The following is a 22,317-nucleotide window of genomic DNA, read 5'->3' on the forward strand; positions in this document are numbered from 1 at the left end:
AGTCGTGTTCATCTAATACCGTTTTAAAAGTTATTTCCCGTTTTTCATGTTTTCCACTTTAATTCGTGTTTTTTTTTCTTAAATTTCTTTAATATTACAAGAAAGTCAGCTTACCGAAAGATATAAAATATATCATAATCACATAAGTATGAGATTTTTAACACAAAATTGAATATTTATTATTACGAGTATAACTCAATTAAAAAAAAAAAAAAAACATATTCATTGTAAACAACAAATTTTGTCACCTTTTTATGGAAATGGGGTCCAATTTTATGATCTCCATGCATACAAAAGTGGGCGTAGACTAATATGCCAATTTCATATTTGATATAAGAGTAAGTAAGTGCTCCCCAAATCCCAACGTAAAATGAAAAACAAATAACTGCAAATTGCCAAACACTGCCTTTTTCGTGTAACTGCAGCAACTGAATTTTCTCCTAGGTTCCTCCTTTGGACTCGGGACCATCGCTCTTCTTCACCCAGAGCCTCAAAACATCCAATCCATTTCAAAAATTACAAGAACTCTTCCTTCGTTTCTTTCCATTTCATCCTCTAATCGTCGCTGTGAATCTCTATGCCTATGACATTGGAGAGTCGAGCTTGAGAAGATACTCTTCTTCCATGGCATCTCTGAAGCTTGGATCTAAATCGGAAGTGTTTCACCGCGATGGCGATTCCTGGTCTGTTTCTTCTTCGTTTACGAATTCCTTTTTCATTCTTATGGATTATGATTACCGTTCGTTGTTCTTTTCTCTGTTTCGATCGAAATGAGTGTTGCTGGTTTTCGTTCGTGGATTTAGTTGATTTCATCTGAAATTCTTGGTGTAATCTTATTGTTCTAGAGTCAATGATATGTGTTGTTAATAAGTTCTCATTATTTAGACATTTTGATTCTCGTTGTAAATGAACTCCCTCTGATTTAGGGTTTGTTCGTCTGGACTTGCAAGTGATATCATTGTTGAAGTTGGAAACACCTCATTTCATCTACATAAGGTGAGCAATTTGATATTATAATCTTCACCTTCATCGGTTTATCGGACTACGAATTCGGTTTCGTACGAACGCTTACTAGTTTTTTTAGGACATTTGAGGTTATTCTGATGAACTCTCCTTTGTGATAGACATGTTCTTTTGCTAAATTGAAAATTTAAGTAATAGTTTCCTACTGCTTGTATTTGCTTCAGTTTCCTCTGCTATCCAGAAGTGGAGTATTAGAACAACTTATTGGGGAATTTTGTGGAGAGGATGATAGAAAATGTGTTATGAAACTTCATGACATTCCTGGTGGAGCCAAAGCCTTTTTACTTGTAGCTAAGTTTTGTTATGGTGTTAAACTTGAGCTCACTGCACTCAATGTAGTCGAGCTGAGGTGCGCGGCGGAGTATCTTCGAATGAACGAGGATTTTGGAAATGGAAATCTTATAATGCAATGCGAGAATTTCTTGAACGAAGTCTTTGGAAACTGGACGGATTCGATTAAAGCTCTTGAAACATGTGAAGGGATTTTGAGTTATGCTGAGGAGCTTCATATTGTGTCAAGATGTATAAATTCTTTGGCAATGAAAGCTTGTTCTGATCCAAGTTTGTTTAGCTGGCCTGTTTCGGGACCTGAACCGATGCGAAGCTCTGAAGGTACAGAGTTTTGGAATGGAATTCATGTATCGTCGAGATCACGAAAAGTACAGGACGATTGGTGGTTTGAAGATGTGTCGTTCCTTAGATTGCCTCTTTACAAAAGATTGATTTTGGAAGTTGGATCAAGAGGCATGAAGCCTGATATCATTGCTGGCTCTCTCATTCATTATGCTAGAAGGCACCTTCCCTTGTTGGGAAGGCAAGCAAGCAACGATGATCGAACGTTTAGCGCACTGGTTTTGAATGTTTCGGCTTCGGCTTCGTCGGAAGTCGATCAAAGGAGACTTCTTGAAGAGATAGTCGAATTACTTCCCCATCAAAAGGGTGTGACACCAACAAAGTTCCTGATTAGGCTTCTAAGAACCTCCACGATTTTACATGCTAGCTTCTCGTGTCGGGAGAATCTCGAAAAACGCATTGGGTCACAGTTAGAACAAGCGGCTCTTGAAGATCTTTTGATACCAAATATGGGGTACTCGGTCGAGACGTTGTATGACATTGACTGTATTCAGCGAATTCTTGATCACTTTATGCTAGTTGATCGAAATGGAAACGATTGCATTTTGACTAGAGTTGAGGATGGGCAATTGATGGGGTCCAATTCAGTTGCTCCATTAACAATGGTGGCTAATCTCATTGATGGATATCTTGCTGAAGTTGCACCAGATGTTAATCTCAAGTTACCAAAGTTTCAGTCACTAGCTGCAGCTATTCCTGATTTCGCTAGGCCACTCGACGATGGGATTTACCGCGCTATCGATATTTACCTCAAGGTATCTTCTACAAGAAAGATTCAAGTTTAAGAGCTTTAGTAAGATGTTCTATAAGATTTGCTTCTGGTTTGCTTTTGACTTCTAATATTGCTTTGTTTGTACATTGTGTCAGGCTCATCACTGGCTAACAGATTCTGAAAGAGAACAAATCTGTAGGCTTATGAACTGCCAGAAGCTGTCATTGGAAGCCAGCACCCATGCAGCCCAAAACGAAAGACTACCACTTCGTGTCGTCGTCCAAGTACTTTTCTTCGAACAACTTCGACTCCGAACGTCGGTAGCCAGTTGGTTATTTCTCTCGGACAATATTGAGAATTCACATAACATCAGTGGGAACATGGCTGCACTTGGTGGTACGAACAATGCAGCACCATATGACAATGCCTGCACGACTGAGAACCACGCTTTCGGTATCGACAACAACATGAAAGAGCGGGTGTCGGAGCTGGAGAAAGAGTGCTTGAGCATGAAGGAAGAGCTGGACAAGCTGGTGAAGACAAAGGGTGGATGGAACATGATCTTGAAGAAGTTGGGTTTAAGAATAAAGTTCAAGAATTCTGAACAGAAACCATCCAAGCTCCTCATAAACTCGAAACCAGATCGCGAAATGTCGTCGACATCTCTGCCTACGAACGAACAAAAAAGAACATCATGACGAGTCGATATAGCTTTGTGTCGTGTGTTTATGGTTGTAATGCTGTATTTGATAGCGAAATCCAAACTCTAATTCACTAACCTTTATTCTTGAAGATCACAAAATGTTTCGAAAGGCCTCCCACATTCATGGAGACTCTATTGAGATTTTCGGGAAAAAAATTGTAATTCTCAGCTTATTCCATCGTAGATTCATCATTTTCCAATTAATTTATAGCAAATTAATAGATGAAAAGTTAATAGTAAAGAACCATTTCAGTTATTTATTTATTTATTATTTACTTTATTTACAAATGATCATGAAATTTATTAAATAAATGTGTTTTGAATGGGTCTAATTAAAATGTATTTTTGTGGATTTAATTAAAATATTTTATTGTCTGATGTAGTTACGTAGGTTTATGTTGACAAAATAAAAATAAAATAAATTATTAAAATGGGCGAAGAAGTTGATAAGACTCATATTTTTAAATATTTAATTATTATCACCTCTTTCGAATTAACGATTAATAATTAAATTTAAAGTTAATTAAAAATAATAATTAAATTAAGACATTATTTAAATAGCCTGAGTCGATGGAATAGTAAATTTCTAACCTGGGCTTATTGGGCCTTATCCAGGGCTATAGAAACCCAATTAAAGTTTAGTCCAATAGATCTAATATGGGCTTATTGGGCCTTATTGGGCCAAGGCCCAAATTAGTTCCAAGCTGTATTTTGTTTCGGCCCGATACGAAGTGGAGTCAGCACCGAGGTCCGAGATGCTTCCCCCTTTCTAACATTTATCTTCCATCTCCCTCTCTCTCTCTCTCTCTCTCTCTCTCTCTCCGTTTGAATTACATTTTTCCGATCGGGCGATTCTTTTTTAGTTCCATCTCTTTCTTGCTGTTCGTCAAGGAGATCAGTTTGGCGTAGCATGGTAAAGATATTCTCTCTTATTCTGTAGTGCTTCGTTTTTGCATTTCCGTTTTGTTTCAGAGGCATAATCTTGCATTCTCGGGCGAAATTTTGTTTGGTGTTTGAAATTGTTGCTTTTATCTTGTTTTCTGTGTATGAGTTATGTTATTGTTTCGGACTTACCTCGTACGCTTGGGGCTCAAACAAAGGATGGAATTAGGTCATTCGAGTTATATATATACTAAAGATGGAGTGAATTTACTTTAGGAACCGAAGGTTGGAGAAGAAGAGGGAATAATTTTGGCAACTGGAGCTGGCTGAAACCGGAGATGTTGAGCCATAACGATCGTAGGGCTTGGGTAAATGTTTTGCTGAGATTGTTTGGGTTTAAGCGTACGAAAAATTCTTAGTTGAAATGGGGCATAGTTACAAGCTTTTGGTCTTTTTTGTGGTTGCTGATGAGGATATGCTTTGAGTATCAAAATTAACCATTATTCCATAAGTTAGAGGTTTTCTCATGGCCGCTCCAGCTTTGGGTATTGCTCTTATCTACCTTGCCCCTAAAAAACTTAAGGATCGCATTGGATTTTGTTTAATATGCCAGGTTATCTTAAGGTCAAAGTGGGGCGTTTTAAGTCTTAAACATTCATCCTCTAGTCTTACGCAGCCTGTGAGAGGGAGAGAAATGCAGCTGTGGGAAAAACACACTTATGCCAAAATTTGAAGGAGAAAAATACAGGGCTGTGCGTCTTGGTGTAGGAGGCTGAAATGCAGGTGTGGGTCTTGCAGTGGGTCTCAATTTCATAGGCTAGAGCAGCATTCATGGCTCTCTGTTCAGCAGCGGTGGAGATTGTGTGTGGGTCATGGTCAGTAGTTTGCACAGGCGGTGTGGTCACAGTACGGTGACTAAATTGACGTGGGTTGCTGTTTTTTTTTGAGATTTCACAGGGGGTATTTGATTGGAGCTCAAATCAGTCAAGGTTTGAGGTATAATCGATTTCTTCTCGAGGAGGTTTGAATGGCTCAGAAGGGTTACAGTCCATTGGGTGTATTGATCCCATCATAACTCTGTATTTGGTGCTTGATGATCTTAATTAAAATCTCATAAGCTTGTTCTTAAAATGGATATTGGCCAAAAAGGTTGAACCACGTATATATCTTGGTGTTCTTATCGATTGCTTTGTTTATTTTTGCTGCCAATTGTATTGTGTTTAGAGCAAACTAGAGTTCAATTTTTTTTTTACCAATGTCAGTTCTCAATCCTCACTACTAGACTGTATACCACTAGTTGAAATCTAGGTAATCCCCGCTCACATTTGTTCGTTGTTATTTGTTGCTTGAAGTCTTCCACCACTTCATTCCTTCATATTAGAGGGCTGTCTCTGCTCGTTGACATCCTTGTTTGGGTTCATTTTGAATCTCTGCGTACATTTTAAATATTACATTCCTACATCAAACATCATAAATTCATATGCAAAGTTCGATTGGACTCGATGTATCAGTATAGTATAAATATTGAACGACAGACATAATATACGTTACGCTAGAAGTAGATGTTAAGTCATACAAATAACAAGTGAAATTTTGTCTTGTTTGGAAATACCTTCTATTCTCTATCACTTGAATATTGCAACCATCAGCATTTTTCTTACGTTCATTCAATTCAGGTTTTAAACAGTTCGCACAATGACCAGCACTGAGGCAGGAATGGGTCAGTCTACAGAACAAAAGAAGAGTGTTTCTGCCAACAATGCAGCTCGGTCGTCTCCATCCATGTTTAGAAGATGGGGTAGAAGACACCCATTTATCAGATATGGACTTCCAATGATCTCTCTCACTGTGCTTGGGGCAGTTGGTCTTGGCCATCTCTTGCAAGGAAGGTTAGTGGTTGCTGGTACTGTTTGAAGTTTATGATTCAAAGTGATGGTGTTGCCTTCTTTAGGAGATCACTTTAATTTTCCTGTTCTGGATTTGTGATGCCTCGATGTATAACCCTGGAAAACCTGTTTTAAAATACATCGGAAAGATTCTGGACTTTGCCTTGGAAGTGGTCATCGAGTCCATGGAATTGAGATTTGAGAACCGATGCGAAAATGCTTCGAGAATGAAAATTCTGTGTGCAGTCGATTAATACCTTTCCTGGTGCTCTATTTCATATCTTGGAAAGTTCTATTTGGAGTAGACTGTTAATTAGCTATCTGCACAGCAACACTATAAATATTATCAAGATCATATTTGTTGTAATGTTTCCATGTTTGCTTTTCCATTTGATATTCAAACGTGTCGAATTTGCATTGTAGTTCAGTAAAGATATTGCAAAGGTGAAAGATGATCAAGAATGGGAGATCACTGAGATGAGAAAAGCCCTGTCAAGAACGGGACCTATTGACGCGTATAAGCCGAAAAATATATCGTTAGAAGAAGAACTGAGGGTATTACTCTTATTCATTGCAACTCATTTGTTATGATGTTCAGATTCATCATCATATACAGCGCCTGATTGTGTTATTGATGTGTTCAGGCTTTACAAGAGAAGGTAGACATCAACAACTATGAATACAAGAGAATTCCAAAGCCCACTGATCGAACATCCTGAAATTTAGCCCTCCAAAAGTTGCATACAACACCAGTTCAGGTATTTTGTATCCTCACTTGTAATTCCTTTTGAAGATTATGACAATAAACATCCTTTTCGAATGAGCAAAATGTTCCCTTTTTTGAGTTTTGTTTCAACCTTTTGGAATTTTTTATGCTCATCTTTTCTCTACATATTGCTGTGACCTCTTTGTTTCAACCTTTTTATGCTTATTTATTTAATTGTTTTTTTGTAAAAAAAATTATTGTTTTTAATTTTAGAAACGATAATAAAATTGTGACTTTGGGGCGTCTACCCTTCACTTCCAAGTTTATGTCTAATAGATCATTAAAATTGAATTTGGTAGTATATTAGATGGCCTAATAGATATAAAATTAAAAGTTTAAGGAGTTATTAAACATAAAATTAATATTTATGTTAGAGTATAATAGACACAAATTTTAAAATTAGGAAACTAAATTTAGCTATATATATATATTAACAAACAATTACATGATTCTGTAAGAGCTTTCATACACGGCTACACTTCACACTCTATACATACAAATTTGTATCACTCAATTCTTAAGCCATTGTCCATATCATTTCTACGTGAATCTTTCCGTTCTTTGAGTTGATTAGATTGTACTTCTCATTTATCCTCCCGTTGTTTACAACATCGTCGAGATTGATTTCCACGTGTCCCAATGATTCCTGTATTAATTTCAATAACGAGTTATTCTGTTATCATATTTAAGCTCAACGATTAAACAACTTCATAAAAATGAATTAACTTACGATGGTTTCATCTCTAATTGACCAATTGAGTTTTAAAATATAACTGTGGCTTGTGTTTATTTGGTTCTTGTATTTGAAAAAGTGTCATTTTTTAGTTTAATATCGTGTGAGTGTATTTGGGACAATACCTTTTGCAGAAAACTGAAGACATTCCGTTTGCTCATAACTTCAATATGGATCTTTTCTCGAATTGGAGGTTCATCCAGCATATATGGGAACTCTTCATTCCATGAGGGGTCGCGAGTTTTCTTGATCATCTACAGAAACAAAATCAATAGAAGAAAATCAACGATAAATAATCACAGATAAATCAAAGAACAGTCAATAGATATCACAAAATTGAAAGATCACCTTCGTTTTCTTCCTCTCTCCTCTGAAGTGTATAACAGCGTAAGGATTATTGTGCTTCTCCCCTTCGACATCTTGAGCTCCCTGGATCGTCACAGATAATACACCTGCTCCACCCGATGTCTGATTCTCTGGCTGACCATTGCTTCTGCCTTCACTCTTCACCTCACTGATTGAGTTTTCAAGATATTTCATGCTTTCTTCTCTGAAAGGAGTAAACATGAGCTCAACTACAAGTTTTCCTCTGGGCTTCTTGTTTTGGTGATCATTGATATTTGTGTTCTTGAGCAAATCAAGCACGAGTTCCTTGGTCTCATAGGGTGTAAGCAGCTTTAGAGGAACTAATTGCATTCCCAATCTATCATGGCCACCAACCTGTCACAATTAGTAGAAGTTATAGTTATATACCCTTAATAGTAAAAATAAATAAATAAATAAATAAAACGTCGAGGATATTTGTTGGTATTTCATCCTGGAAAAGTGGCAGGAAGTACCTTGTCCCAGTCATAGACTTGTAGCTGAAGAACTTGAGACTTGGGATCATTCACAATAAGCTTGAACTTCTCATTCCACACAGGATTCAAGTTCCTCATCTTGATACTTGTTTTCTTAGCAGGTAACCCCCCGCCACTCAGCATAAGTTTCACATATGGATCAGATGTTCCCAAAATATCCATCTTCAAGAGTTTTGATGCACGTACAACCTTCACATGCAATATGCCTACAGGCTTTCTTGTGGCCAATCTATACAAACAGAGGCAATCAACTTTCTTCACAACAAGATTGGTCATGTACATGAAGTAATTCATTTATCATCTTACATCGAAGGATCAAGAACAGGAATTTCAAGAATCCGAGGCCAGAGGTAGAGGCTTGAAACTTGTCTCTTAATTTTATCCTGTCCAAAATCCAAGAGTTGGCTCATTCAGAATTAAACTAGCAGATCAGTTTCTATAAATCACACTAGAACCGTAAGAATTACCAGTGAAGCACCTGAATAAATCGATAAAAGCCAGGTATAGACATGATGTCTCCTCCCATTATCTTCAATCCAAAGTCTATTTGTGGCTGCAAATAGCCAGCCAAAAGGTAAAGGAAGAATTATTCGCCAAGCCATGAAACTGCAAATAATATCATAGATAGAAGCAACAAGAAAATGGTTGATATACTTCCAGTCGCATTTGCACTTACTTTCTCCATTAAAGATGCTACAATAGTTGCAAAACAAGGAAAAGTAGGCACAAGAGGCTTCAAAGCCAACCGTGGCGTTGCAAATATCTGGAGATCCACTATCTAAGAAAGACGCATAGTGAATATTAGATGAAAAAATCTCCACTTATAAGATATTTTTACAGACATTCATCTATTAGTTTGTTATTAGGCTGCTGACCTGAACTTTGATCCGGAGAGACAAGATATTCACCACCATTACTATGTTAGGGTTGCCAGCCCATCTGATTGCTGGTTCCATTAGCAGTTTATTCTCATTTGTTTCATACACTTTTAGACCTGAAAAGTATCAAAGAAAAATCAACCACAAAATCTCATGGAAAATTAATTTTGATCTGAAAATTGCATGAGGAGATCATAAAATGACTCATCTGCAGTTTCTTTTTAAACCATTTTGAAGCTTCTAAGACTAACCATGAAACTTTGGAGGAAGAGTTCCAAGGCTTAGCTGCTCAAGCTCAATAGCTTCGATCCGAAACTTCCCTATGTATTCTGAAAATACAGGTTTGGCAATGGCTCTTATACTACCACAAATTGCCTGTAAACTAAATATATTTTACATCCAAGTTGACTCACGAAGAAAAGAGAAGTGCAAAACGCGACGTCACCTTATCAAGGTAAGGCCACATGGCCAATAAAAACTTGTTTAACCAATCCACCTGCACCAATTTTGCAATATTGATCAGTAAAATACGGAGGTCAGAAAAGCTAATGAAACAGAACTTTTATTAAAATTAAAAGCAACCAAAGAGCATTACGAACTCGATCATAATCAGGAGTTTTCACCCACAATGGAATTTCAGGCATTAGATCTTGCAAAGAAATTGTGTCCAACTCACATAGAGGCCTCGTAACTGGTTCCTGCAATTGAGAGTACTTACACTTCAAAACACGATTATCTTATCTCGAGAATAACGCAGAGATTCGATTGAACAGGCATTCAAATGAATGTTAAAACATCGAATATTTGATTTTAACGTTTCTTGAGTTAAAAGACATTTCGTTCGAGGAAGACAAATACACTGAAAATTACTCGCACTTTTTCAGTGAACAGAAGTCGTTTTTCAGTACTGAGACTAAACAATTTCGAAATGGAGAAGAATAATTAAGAACAAAACAAGAGAAACAGACCGATTTCACCAGTGCAACAGATAGATAAATCAATCAACCAAGATCAAGGAAGAACCACGAAATCAATCAATCACAGTAAGATCAAGCAAGAACGGTAAACTAGAACGGAACTTACCTTAACATCTTTAGGCTCAGAGCAGACGAAGATGAAGAATCCGACCAATAATCCGAGAGGAAGACCGATTCCGAACCCGAGAATTCCAAAGACAGTGCCGAAAAATCCCATTCCGGTGAGGAGAGGGATTGAATTCGAGATAGAATCAGATTGATCAAGAAAGAAGAAGAAGAAGTTGAAAGCTGAAGGATTAGGTGAGAAAAAAAAAAAAAAAAATCAGTGAAACCAAAATCCGTTGAAAATCAAATGGACTTTGGAGAGGGAAATTGAAGACTGACATGGAAAATGGAGGTTCGCCCACCATCTAAACGTAAAATTCCCGCGACACATTTTCATTGCCTTTTTTTAAAAAAAAAAATAAAAAAATAAAAAAATTATTTATGGTATGGTTAAATTTTTTTTTAAGAGAAAAAAAAAATAATTAATACTTCTAAACCAAAATAATAATTAATTTATTTTAAAACCATTAAATTTTCGTTTTAGAATAGTTAATAATCATTTTTCACACGAATTTAAAACTATAGGAATCAAATAAATATAAAATAAACCCTATTAGTAAATTTTTATTAAATAAAATTAAAAAGAATGTTTTTCAATATTTATTTAATACTTTCTAAATAAATATTGAAAAATAGAGAAATACCAAAAAAATAAAAATAAAATATTGATATTTAGTTGCAACTACTCCAATATGATATATATATATATATATATTTCCGTCTTTACTTTATTATACTTTAAAAAGAAAGAAAAAAATATAAGGGCATAAGTGTAATTCAACGTAAAATGTAACATATTTCATAATCAATTTGTTTGTTTGTTTTTTTTTTTAATTAAAAAGGTAAACGTAATTCAATGATAATTTATGTGTAATTTTTTTGATTTTTTTTGTTATTTTATTTATTTTTATGTTAATTTTAGAATTTTATATTCAAACATTCTATTGAAGATAAGATGGGTGGAAAAAAAAGAAGTAATAAATTGTAATTAATAAACTTTATTGGCTAAGCCATTCACATCTATCCCTATCATCACATTCATACTTAGAAAAATAAATATTTCAAAAGATGAAAACAAATTATATAAACCCAACAAAAAAAAAAAAAAAAAAAAACATGAAAATTGTGCCCTTTAATTTATCCCTCATAATTATGGTTATAATGTAAAATGTTAATTTAAAAAGTTTAAATATATTTTTGAAACGTGTATTTTAGTATAAATGAAAAAGATATTTTTGAAAATTTTAAAAATGTTTAAAGATATTTTTGAAGTTTTAAACACGTTATTTTTTAGAAGCGGTTCTTGAATGTTTGGTTATGTTATTATTTCTTTAGCATGCAAATTTTAATGAGTAAAGTTAATGTTCTATTGCTTGTGAGCTTAAACTATACTCTAAATTAGATCAACTTTTGATTTGTTGATGGTCGGCGTAAGATAAGATATAAAATACTCGTAAATTTTATATAATTTTTAGCTTCAATTCGAATAATAAACTTGTACAAACTTTATGAAATTGGAATATGCCGAAATTTTGATTTGCCATAAAATTCTTCCAAATCTTAGTTTGAAAGCTCAAATATTGTTCATGTAATTCGTTTGGTATATTTAGCATTTAAGAAACATTTATTTATTAGGAATAAAAATAAAAATTAAAATTAAAACTTTTAATTGCCTCTGCACAATAAAAAGGATGTTTGGTGAGCCGACCTTGTCGATTCATTACTAACTTCAATCGGACCGATCAGCTATAATGGATACCGCCGCTCCGTTGCCACCGGCTTCCACAGTTCCAGCTGATTCGACCCCCGTCGGCACTCCTCTATTCTCCCGAATCCGCCTCGCCGCTCCCTCCGACGTCCCTCACGTTCACAAGCTCATCCACCAAATGGCCGTCTTCGAAAATCTCTCTCATGTCTGTTCCACCACCGAATCTGATCTCTCCGCCAATCTCTTCACCTCTCCGCCCTTCCAATCCTTCACCATTTTCATTCTAGAAGTTTCCCCTAAACCCTTCCCCGAAAACTCTCCCCATAACTCTAACCTCAATTACATCCCCGTCGTTCGAATTCTCAATTCCGACCATCCGGTGGACGATCCAGATCGGGAGATTTTCAAATCAGAAGATGAAAACGTTGTCGTTGCTGGATTTGCTCTGTTTTTCCCCAATTTTCCGGCGTATATGGGGAGGCCAGGTTTGTATGTGGAGGCCATTTTCGTGAGAAAGTGTTACCGGAGGAAGGGGTTCGGAAAAATGTTGCTGTCGGCGGTGGCGAAGCAGGCGGTGAAAATGAATTACTGTGAAGTGTTCTGGGTGGTGCTTAATTGGAACGTGAATGCGATTCGCTTTTACGGAGACATGGGTGCCCAAATGTTGCCGGAGTGGAGAATTTGTAGACTCGCCGGCGATGCTCTTCAGCTTCATCAAAATGATAACTGAAACAGAGGATTTTTTTACTGTTTTTTTTATTTATTTAAATTATCATGTCCTATCCAAACTTCTCAAACCTTCTTACCCTTCAATTAAATTTTATGGACATTTCCCAATAAATTTAAGTAATTTTAAAAATTGAATTAAACGGAAACTTTTCATAGTTTGGGAGAAAAAATAGGAAGTATTTTTTATAATTTAAAATAAATGATAGTTAAAATGATAGTTACCGTGGCCGAGAGTCTTACATCGTCCCTAGTCTTAGCAGCCGTTTAAGTCGCTCGTTCGATTTCCTTGTCGTTTCTGTACCTCGTCTAAAAGGTGGGTGGTGTTTCGTATTCCTCCTCTTATTCGCCTCTCGTACTTTCATATAACAATCATTGATTAGATAAATACGTCGTGGCGTTATCTTATTGGCTAGCTATTGACATCTTATCTCAATCATCAAATCAATAGTTAAAAAATAAATATTTGAAAAAAAAAATGAAAACAAATTATATCATTCCAACAAAAAAAGAAAAAAAAAAAAGAAAATTGTTCTTATATGTAAAATGTTATAAATGTTTTATTATTTATATTATAAAGTTATTATTTATTTCTAGCTCTCTCTTTTGCAGAATATTTATAAAAAGAATATAAGCTCTTGAATTGTCAACTATTTTTTAAAATAAATTATTTTATAAAGTTATGATATGAAAAAAAAAATATGATAAATTGGAATCTTTTAGAGAAATAAAGAAATTAAAAGGCATTTAAAAAGTGAAGTATAAATAATTAAAAATGAATAATTATTGAATCATAGAAAAAAGAAAGAAAAAATCAAAATAATGAAATGACTTATAAAGCATAAATAAACTGTATTCCTCCACGTATCAAGAACAATAATTTTTTAATATCTATTTTTTAATTAGAAGGGAATTAATATATTTTTAAAAGTTTAAAGATATTATTGGAAATGTATACTTACCGTTTGGTCTGCATATTAGTGACAAAGATATTTTTAAAGTTTTAAAAAAAGTTATACGGTGTTAATGATTTTTTAACTAATTAAACAACGTCCAACTAGGAAGAGGAATTAAGATTTTGGTTGATTTTATTTTAACGAGCTCGTATTTTATTTCGTAAAGTTATTGATCTTTTTTATCGTCCTTTTAACTTGTTGATCGGCTTAAACTAGGCTCTAACTTGTGGATTTACTTATATAGAACTTTTGACTAGTTGAGGGTCGGTTTAAGATAATATATAAATTATTTTACATTTTTATTTAAAACAAAAGCTACATAAAATATTAGCTTGAGTATACAAAATTTACTTAATACAATTTTTATGAAATTTTAATTTAAAATAAATTTGGAATATGATTCTTCCCAATCTTAGTTTGGATTTGGGAAACTGTATTTTTTTTTATATTTATTTATACAAATTAAAAACTATTCCTTTTAAAGAATCATAACATCTCATTTTTAATATAAGTTTTATTGAAAAATAAAAATAAAAAAATTAATATAAGTTTTATTGGGAATTAAAATGGTGATATTTACTTATTTTTATAAATAATACTTTATTAGAAATATTAAATTACATTTTTATAATAAAAAAAATATGAAAGTGAGTTTTCATAATTTTAATTTTAAATTATTAAAATATAATTTTAGCTCCCATTGCCTCTACATTATAAAAGGATGTTTGGTGCGAGCACGTCAGGCATCCGAAGCTGTTAGTTTCTCTAGCTTCAGTTGTAATGGACGCCGCCGTCTCCGTTACCTTTTGGGAGGCCTACGCCCCATAGAAACTGTCTACCTGAGATTGTCCCTTGGCCCGTAGGTCCTGACACAAGGTTAGAATTCTAGCTCTTCCAATGTGGTATCTCACTGATGGCTCGAGCCCCCCGAAAGGGGGCCTTCTTCGCCCTCCACCTAAGCTGCATAGGAAAGGCCCGGGTTTATTGTCTTAATAAATAAGATTGGTCTTTCTTTATCATATTTTATCTTTTAGCATATTTTATACATAGATTGAATAAGTTCATAAAAAAGGAAAACAGAAGGAATAAAGGATGCTCTTCACAGTGCGAGGGCTTTGGTGTGCTTCCTTATTTTCAGGTCAGAAGAAATGGTCCAATAGGAGCAAGAATTTCCAGGAACATTTCATTTATGAGGAAGAGCCATTTTCATTTTCAAGTAGTGTTCGCTCGATTACGTATTAATCAATATTCGATTGATTGGTCTGAGGTTATCGATTCCGTCGCCACCCACCGACTCTCCTCTGTTCTCCCGAATCCGCCTCGCCGTTCCCTCCAACGTCCCTCACATTCACAAGCTCATCCACCAAATGGCCGTCTACGAACGTCTCTCTGACGTCTGCTCCACCACCGAATCTGATCTCTCCGCCAATCTCTTCACCTCTCCGCCCTTCCAATCCGTCACCATTTTCATTCTAGAAGTTTCCCCTAAACCCTTCCCCGAAGACTCTCCTCATAACTCTAACCCTAATTACATCCCCCTCGTTCGCATTCTCAATTCCGACCGTCCGGTGGACGATCCAGATCGGGAAATTTTCAAATCAGAAGATGAAAACGTCGTTGTTGCTGGATTTTCTCTGTTTTTCCCCAATTTTCCGGCGTATACAGGGAAGCCAGGTTTGTATGTGGAGTCCATTTTCGTGAGAAAGTGTTACCGGAAGAAGGGGTTTGGAAAAATGTTGCTGTCGGCGGTGGCGAAGCAGGCGGTGAAAATGGATTACTGTGAAGTGTTGTGGGTGGTGCTTAATTGGAACGGGAATGCGATTCGCTTTTACGAAGACATGGGTGCCCAAATCTTGCCGGAGAGGAGAATCTATAGACTCACCGGCGATGCTCTTCAGCTTCATCAAAATGATGACTGAAACAGAGGAGTTTTTACTGTTTGTTTGTTTTTTTTTTTTTTTTTAAATTTAAAATTTTATATTTAAATTATCGTGTTCTATACTAACTTTTAAAGTTTGTTTCTAAATAAATTTATGGACATTTCCCAACAAATTCATTGCCAATAAATAAATAAAATTATTGCAAAACAAATTTAACTAATTTTAAAAATTGAATTAAACGGAAAATTCTCATAATTTGGGAGAAAAATAGGGTTTATAATTTAAAATAAATCATAGTTAAAATGCTTATGTATTTTCCATTAACATTTATTGTTTCACATTCTCTCAAAATTTAAATTAAAAAACAAAACTAATTTTTCTCATGTAAATAATATTTTTAAATAAATATAAAAATATTATAGTATATTTATTTATGGCTAAATTATAATAAATAGAACTTATTAGCTTATTTTAAAATATTTTTATTCTTAAAAGTTGTAATATTATTTTTTAAATTTTAAAATAGAAATTATTTAAATTTTTAGACAAAAAAAAAAAAAAAAAAAAATTCTTACAACGATTTAAACTAGTGTGACAATATATAATGTTACTGACAATAATAATAATAAAATATATATATAAAAAGTTTAGACAAGGAAAAACTAATTACAATATACGCCTATTTAATTTTTGCATTTATAAAATTAACCCTATTCTTTCCGAAAAAATGTATGTCATATTTTTGGGCATCAACCTTTTTTTTATATAAAAAAAAGTTTTATTCCTTTTACCGATATCTTTTTAAAAAACACCTGAAACATGAATGAAGATAGTCAAATTTTAGAATTATGGTAAAAAAGATAATAATAAAGGTAATACAAATCTTGAAACTATATTTTTAATTTATTCGTGTGCTCTACAAATAATATTTCTTTTACGAACAAAAGAAATATTAAATACTTTTTAAATTAAGAAAAGCATAAATTATATTTTTTAGTACAAGGTCATTTTATTAATTTAGGAAAAAAAAACGGCTATAACAACGACACGGCCGCATTCAACGTTTGTAACGGCAATGGTCAGTTTTATTCGGACCCGCTAAAGTGGGTGGCGGCGGCGACGACATTGAAGGGGAGCCATTTGGATGAGGTGAAGCGGATGGTGGAGGAGTATCGAAAGGCAGTGAGTGGTATGGCTTGGCTTGGCGGTGAGAGTTCGAAGTCGCCGCCATTGCTGGTGGCAGCAGCAGAGATGTCACGAGCGGCTATGTCGGTGAGAATCAACGCTCTTTTGAAAGAAGGCATAGCCATTGATGGGCTTTTGATTGGTAGGCCCAAGTACAAGGAAGTTGGGCCGAATGGGGAGTCCATGAACACATCTCAGGCCTTTCAATTTGTACCATGAACTATTTTCACAATAATTTCAAATAAATAAGAACAAGTCCAACCACTGCATGCGGCAGGCTGCCGCCGCTTGGGCTTCAATTTATTTATTTTTTCTATTTTTTTCTCGGTTAAATTTCAAAGTTTATTTAAATTTCTTTTAATATATATATATATATTTTTTTTGTCTATTTTGATTTAAATTTTTAAGATTGTTTAATAGACATTTTTTTTTATAAATTTATATATTTAATATTTTTTATAATTTTTAAATTTTTATATTTAATAGATTCTTTATATATTATTAATTATAAAATAAAATTTTTTATTGGGTTTCTTAATTTTTCTTTTCCCTTTTGTTTTCTTCAACAAAATCAAATGGCGTTTCTTTCAGGTTTTCCGGTTTAGGAGATCCATCGGAACAATCTCTGAACTACTCTGAATCTCCTGGTGGGATCCACCGAAACCCTCTCTAAGCCGCCGCCGCCGCCGCCGTCGCCATCTCCACCCCGATTTAACCCACCAGCCGTTGTCCTCTGAATTTTTCTCTCCTTTTTCCGTTTTCCATCTGAAATGGTGAAAGCTTTGCCTCTTCACCTCGGAAGCGTGAAAATTTTCCCCAAATTCGACAGTTCTTATGATCTTCCTTCGCTTCCCCTGCTCCCGCCCGCGAGGCTCCCCGCCTATGGTTTCAACAAGCTTTCTCTGTCTCGAAAATTTCCGCCGCTTTCCCAGAAAGTTTATGTGACTGATGAGAAGGTTTCTCTGCTCGGAGCTAGGACGCAAGAGAGTTCCCTGCAATTTCGAGATGAATCGCCTGTTTCGATGGAGCTCCAGTCCATTAGCAGCGAACTTGAATTCGATCAGGCTATTGCAGATGCGGAGGAACACAACGGGCTCGTGATTCTTGTATGGTATGCATACGTTTCTTTTGGGCTTTTCTAGGGTTTTACTGAAACAGAATAACAACCTCTGTTGTACATTAATTCTGATAATTTTCAACAGCTTTCCTTCAAGCCTTTCAAGAACATTTCTCTTTGTTTTACCTTGTTTCGATGATGTGAGTTTATGTGGATATGTAGGATGGCTAACTGGTGCAGAAATTATATTTATTTGATACCCCAATTGGAAAGATTGGCTGCTGATTATTACCCCAGGTTAGCTCTTAGCCCATTTCTTTTGACCAACCAAATGGCTAAGTCCTTATTGAAGTTGTGCTTGTTCTTGATGAATTTTAGATTGCAGTTCTACTGCATTGATGTCAATATGGTGCCACACAAGCTAGTTGTTCGTGTCGGATTAGCTGTAAGTTCCTTCCAAAGCTTGCAAATTATAGTGATCTTCTTTAGGTAGGATTTTACTTGAGTTCTGTTTACCATGGAAATTAGAACTTGTGTTTCATTACCTTTAGGAACGTTTCCAATTTGCAGTTTGAACATAGGAGTCCGCGGACATGTTGAGCTTGTGTTACTTTGATGGATGAGTTGATTGAATAAACTGCTTGATCTGTTTTATCTTTCATTTATTGTTTGCGAACATGAAATCTTTATGTGAGATCCCACATCGATTGGAGAGGGGAACGAAACATTTCTTATTAGAGCATGAAAACCTCTCCTTAGTAGACGCATTTTAAAACTTTGAGGGGAAGCCCGAGAGGGAAAGTCCAAAGAGGACAATATCTGTTAACGGTAGACTTAGGCTTAGGCTGTTACACTTTCTATACTTGGTTGAATGATACATGTCCTGATCATTTTGATTTCTTGCATTTTCTCGTGTATCTCAACCGTTCGTCTTTGAATCTTCCAGAAGATGCCAGCTATTCAGGTGATTTTCTTCACAATCAGATATGTTAACGTTGGAAACCTTCATCTCTTCTAATATCAAGATCTTGATTATGTTTATTGCAGCTATGGAAGGATGGTAAGAAACAAGACGAGGTGATTGGTCTCTACAAAGCATATTTAGTTGTCAACGACGTTCAGAAAATGATCGAACGTGAGCTAACAGGCGAGTGACTTACGATTCATTTTTACCCTCATCCTCTTACCCACTTAGTGGTATTTGAATTGATTGATAGCATCTCATAGAAATTCCCTTCTGCTTACATTCATCAACATAAAGAACACGGCCTGGCTGGCCTTCTGAAGCCTTCTGAAAATATTAGATGGTTGCTTCAGTATGATAGCCGCTCGAAATATTAATTGTTCTCGGTTATAATAATTGTTCAAAATTGATGGTTGTCTTAATAGATGGGCTGATAGTTGTCTCAAAAAGGTTAGTTGTGTCCATTATAATAATTGTTTAGACATATTGGTTGCCTCAACTGAACTTATAATGCTCGTCTCAAAAGATGAGTTGCCTTGAAATATTGGTTGGTTTTGTTCCAAAATATTGGTCGCCTCGGTGTGATGGTAGGCAAGCTTATCGACACATTTCTTCTCCAAGGGGCTTCAACTTTTTATAGACTCGAAGATCCATAATGCTCGCATTATGAATAAGAAACTCATGCTCAACATCAGTTAGTTGCTCGAGTGCCTTTTATAGAAGAGTTCTTTTAGGATCTTTAGCATGAATGCCAACATCCGCTTTCTTGCCGACCTTGCTTCATGCTAACATCCGCTTTCTTGCCGACCTTGCTTGAAAAGCGAGAGAAGATAGATCACTTAGAGTTAGCAGAGTGTAGTTACATATGAACATCTATAAGTTCTTATGATTTATCCTAAGCAAGTAGTTTAAGCAATAGTAGACCCAACATTTAAAGAGCGATACCACCTTGAAAAGGTACGACAGAAATGCAAGCAAAGCCGTAGATAGTATAGGCATTAAAATGATTGTTTTAATAGTCTAGTTTTCTCAAAATATTGGTTGGCTCGATATATTGTTTTGAATTATCGAAGGGCTCAAAATCACAGTGATTGCAAAATATCGGTTACCTTTGTATAATAATTGTCCCGAAACATTGGCTATGTTGATAGGCTACTTTGAAATATGGTTGTTATTTTCATGGATGTGACATGGCAAATCCTTGGTATTTGTGATTTAATTGGTCATTTGAATATGATAACTTAGTTTTTTTCTAAGTTTATTGCTTAAATTTTAAATTTGGGTGGGTCGGTTCTTAAAATTTAAAAATATAATTAATTTTTATGGGTAAAATTACCGATCTAGTCTCTACAACATATATATTTGTGTACCGATCTAGTCTCTACAACATATATATTTGTGTACCGATCTAGTCTCTACAACATATATATTTGTGTTGAGTAAAGTTATAATGAAAATTCATGTTTTACTCATGAAAATTTGTCTAAAACCCTTTCTAAGTTTGTAATTTGATAAATTTTTAAACTTTCATATATATTAGGAATATAAAAACTTGTATATATTAGGAACAATGTTTTTTGTTTTTTTTTTTATAAATTTTTTTAATGTTTTTTAAATCTCAATTTTGCATTTATTAGGAATGATGTTTATTATTATTTTTTATAATTTTTATAATTTATTATTGTCTTTCAAAATCTAATAATCTTATTGTTTATCATAAATTTGATTCATAATTTATTTATTTAAAATTTAAAATTATACATTCCATTTTGTTTGGTCATGCATATTTAATTTTAAATGAGCTTTAGTTATCTCATAAATCTACAAAATATGAGTATGAGATATGATTGTCCATGTTATTAATTTTTTTCATTATAAGTAAAGTATCTGTGGGTATGAATTTTTAAAATTCAATTAAATATTTATATAGCTTGAAATAAGGTACCTTTTTTAATTTGGGATTTATTTTAATTCTTTTCTAATTTCAGGATTTAAATACCTAACCATGTGGCTATCACTCGTTTTAATTGGGTGATGAGTTGGGCTTTGAAGGCCCTACGGGTATTTTGTTGGCCCATTTCCACATTAATTAGGCCCAGACCAGTATTTTTAAATTAAAAATTAAAAATAATTTAATTATTTTATTTTAGTTATTTAGTGGCTTCTTCTTCACGCCACTTCTGTAACGGCTCTATTTTGCCGCATCTTTCTGGCTTCTCTATAAATTGTTTCGCTGTCTTCGGCGCTCTCCATTCCCGGTTTACCAGTTCTAGTTTTTTCTCTCTTCTCTCTCTCTCTGCAAAATCATCCAATTTCTTCGGAATGCTCTTGGGGTTTAGGTTTTCAGCCTTCGTAGAATTGGAACGATCGGCAGTCGAGATCGTACTCTCCGTCGCCCTTGACTTCGATCTCCCTCTTTTCCCTTCGGGAAATCGTCTTCGGAAATCTAATTAGGTTTTCGTTTTTCGTTTTTCTCTTCGGAAATCTAAAGTCGATTAGGTCTTGAATCTCCGTCGTCTCTTTGTGAATTCATCATGATTTTTCTATAATAATCGATTACGCTTTGCCTCTTTCTATTTGCGAAATCATCTTGATCCTTTTGAAGTCTAATTAGGTTTTGGTATGATTTTTTCAGAATCCATCAATTTCAAACAATTTAGAGTCTAGGTCGCAAGCCCACTTTTAGTACCTGTTAAGCCGTCCTTCTACTCTTGAAGCATTACCATGAATGGGCCTCCAATCGTGGTTCGAATGCCACTTCCAGAATCCTCGGGACTTTTGTTCATTATCTCCATCCCAATGTGGGGGTCCAATGGTGGTCGAATGCCAAGGGAGCGGAATACTGTTGGGGCATTATCATGAATGGAAGGTAAACTGGTATGATTTTACTGTGAAACCCTAATTTTCGGATTTCTCGTAGTAATACGTAATCACATAACATATCTCTTGAGTCTATAAAGTTTTTGGAGTTCTAAGTAATCTTTAGTTTTAGATGCAGTTTCGGATGTTATTTGATGCTTCTATGCGCCTACAATTGGTTTGATGTTTAAACATTCAATGAGTTGTCTTATAATGATAATTATTGCAAAATATTGGTGGCCTGAGTACAATAATTGTCCATATATAACGGTTGTCCTGTGAGAATCCAAAATAATGGTTGCTTGAGATATTGATTGTCTTGGAAGGATAATTGTTGCTAAATATTGGTAACCTTGGTAGGATAATTTTCTAGACATAATGATTGCCTTGATAGAATTCAAAGTAATGGTTGCGTTGCATTGATACACTAGCTGTCCGGTACACTAGCTGTTTGGACACAACAGTTGCCTTGGTACACTAGCTGTTCGGACACAATGGTTGCCCTGGTACACTAGCTGTGTCCGGACACAACGGTTGCCTAGGTACACTAGCTGTGTCCGGACACAACGGTTGCCATGGTACACTAGCTGTGTCCGGACGCGACGGTTGCCCTAGTACACTAGCTGTCCGGACACCACAAGGGTTGCCTAGGTACACTAGCTGTCCGGACAAAAAGGTTGCCTTGGTACACAAGCTGTCTGGACACAAAGGTTGCCTTGGTACACAAGCTGTCCGGACGCGACGGTTGCCTTGGCACACTAGCTGTGTCCGGACGCGACGGTTGCCTTGGCACACTAGCTGTGTCCGGACGCGACGGTTGCCTT

General features: G+C 35.1%; 6 protein-coding genes across 14 annotated transcripts; 5 read left to right on the top strand and 1 right to left on the bottom strand.

Annotated features, from left to right (window-relative positions):
* The first annotated feature begins 1,192 nt into the window (after positions 1-1,192).
* On the top strand, positions 1,193-3,196 carry LOC111458128 (BTB/POZ domain-containing protein At5g03250-like). Its single transcript, XM_023100598.1, has 2 exons — positions 1,193-2,411; positions 2,524-3,196. The coding sequence occupies exons 1-2, from the start codon at positions 1,266-1,268 to the stop codon at positions 3,064-3,066; spliced, it is 1,689 nt and encodes a 562-aa protein (XP_022956366.1). The 5' UTR covers positions 1,193-1,265; the 3' UTR covers positions 3,067-3,196.
* A 654-nt stretch (positions 3,197-3,850) lies between these two features.
* On the top strand, positions 3,851-6,712 carry LOC111458129. 4 transcript variants are annotated; one of them, XM_023100600.1, is made up of 6 exons: positions 3,851-3,984; positions 4,230-4,321; positions 4,567-4,949; positions 5,630-5,842; positions 6,268-6,394; positions 6,484-6,712. In XM_023100600.1, exons 4-6 carry the CDS (start codon positions 5,649-5,651, stop codon positions 6,556-6,558), a joined length of 396 nt encoding a protein of 131 aa, XP_022956368.1. In that variant the 5' UTR covers positions 3,851-3,984; positions 4,230-4,321; positions 4,567-4,949; positions 5,630-5,648; the 3' UTR covers positions 6,559-6,712. The 4 variants fall into 4 exon arrangements, with proteins under 4 accessions (XP_022956368.1, XP_022956369.1, XP_022956370.1 ...); XM_023100601.1 differs by having other exon boundaries at positions 4,630-4,949; XM_023100602.1 differs by lacking the exon at positions 4,567-4,949.
* Positions 6,713-7,053: 341 nt separating this feature from the next.
* Positions 7,054-10,451, bottom strand: LOC111458614 (synaptotagmin-3-like). Of its 4 annotated transcripts, XM_023101372.1 has the most exons (12): positions 10,160-10,451; positions 9,676-9,774; positions 9,522-9,572; positions 9,328-9,451; positions 9,074-9,192; positions 8,875-8,976; positions 8,677-8,751; positions 8,505-8,581; positions 8,178-8,427; positions 7,687-8,058; positions 7,464-7,592; positions 7,054-7,251 (listed from the first exon to the last, which is right to left on the bottom strand). In XM_023101372.1, exons 1-12 carry the CDS (start codon positions 10,268-10,270, stop codon positions 7,123-7,125), a joined length of 1,638 nt encoding a protein of 545 aa, XP_022957140.1. In that variant the 5' UTR covers positions 10,271-10,451; the 3' UTR covers positions 7,054-7,122. The 4 variants fall into 4 exon arrangements, with proteins under 4 accessions (XP_022957140.1, XP_022957141.1, XP_022957142.1 ...); XM_023101373.1 differs by lacking the exon at positions 10,160-10,451 and having other exon boundaries at positions 9,704-9,763; XM_023101374.1 differs by lacking the exon at positions 10,160-10,451 and having other exon boundaries at positions 9,328-9,405; positions 9,676-9,763.
* Positions 10,452-11,909: 1,458 nt separating this feature from the next.
* Positions 11,910-12,666, top strand: LOC111458213 (probable acetyltransferase NATA1-like). The gene has a single exon (XM_023100722.1). It carries the CDS (start codon positions 11,910-11,912, stop codon positions 12,594-12,596), a length of 687 nt encoding a protein of 228 aa, XP_022956490.1. The 3' UTR covers positions 12,597-12,666.
* A 1,516-nt stretch (positions 12,667-14,182) lies between these two features.
* Positions 14,183-15,557, top strand: LOC111458214 (probable acetyltransferase NATA1-like). Of its 2 annotated transcripts, XM_023100723.1 has the most exons (4): positions 14,183-14,201; positions 14,273-14,341; positions 14,824-15,489; positions 15,522-15,557. In XM_023100723.1, exons 2-3 carry the CDS (start codon positions 14,329-14,331, stop codon positions 15,465-15,467), a joined length of 657 nt encoding a protein of 218 aa, XP_022956491.1. In that variant the 5' UTR covers positions 14,183-14,201; positions 14,273-14,328; the 3' UTR covers positions 15,468-15,489; positions 15,522-15,557. The 2 variants fall into 2 exon arrangements, with proteins under 2 accessions (XP_022956491.1, XP_022956492.1); XM_023100724.1 differs by lacking the exon at positions 14,183-14,201 and having other exon boundaries at positions 14,273-14,340; positions 14,823-15,489.
* Positions 15,558-17,155: 1,598 nt separating this feature from the next.
* LOC111458591 (thioredoxin-like 3-2, chloroplastic) lies at positions 17,156-21,996 on the top strand. Of its 2 annotated transcripts, XM_023101344.1 has the most exons (7): positions 17,156-17,724; positions 17,893-17,967; positions 18,049-18,115; positions 18,617-18,634; positions 18,718-18,817; positions 19,275-19,364; positions 19,414-19,818. In XM_023101344.1, the coding sequence occupies exons 1-6, from the start codon at positions 17,384-17,386 to the stop codon at positions 19,331-19,333; spliced, it is 660 nt and encodes a 219-aa protein (XP_022957112.1). In that variant the 5' UTR covers positions 17,156-17,383; the 3' UTR covers positions 19,334-19,364; positions 19,414-19,818. The 2 variants fall into 2 exon arrangements, with proteins under 2 accessions (XP_022957112.1, XP_022957113.1); XM_023101345.1 differs by lacking the exons at positions 19,275-19,364; positions 19,414-19,818 and adding an exon at positions 21,270-21,996.
* Positions 21,997-22,317: the final 321 nt, after the last annotated feature.

Source organism: Cucurbita moschata, unplaced genomic scaffold (assembly GCF_002738365.1).
Source record: "Cucurbita moschata cultivar Rifu unplaced genomic scaffold, Cmos_1.0 Cmo_Scf00021, whole genome shotgun sequence".
In the NCBI taxonomy this organism is placed as follows: domain Eukaryota; kingdom Viridiplantae; phylum Streptophyta; class Magnoliopsida; order Cucurbitales; family Cucurbitaceae; genus Cucurbita; species Cucurbita moschata.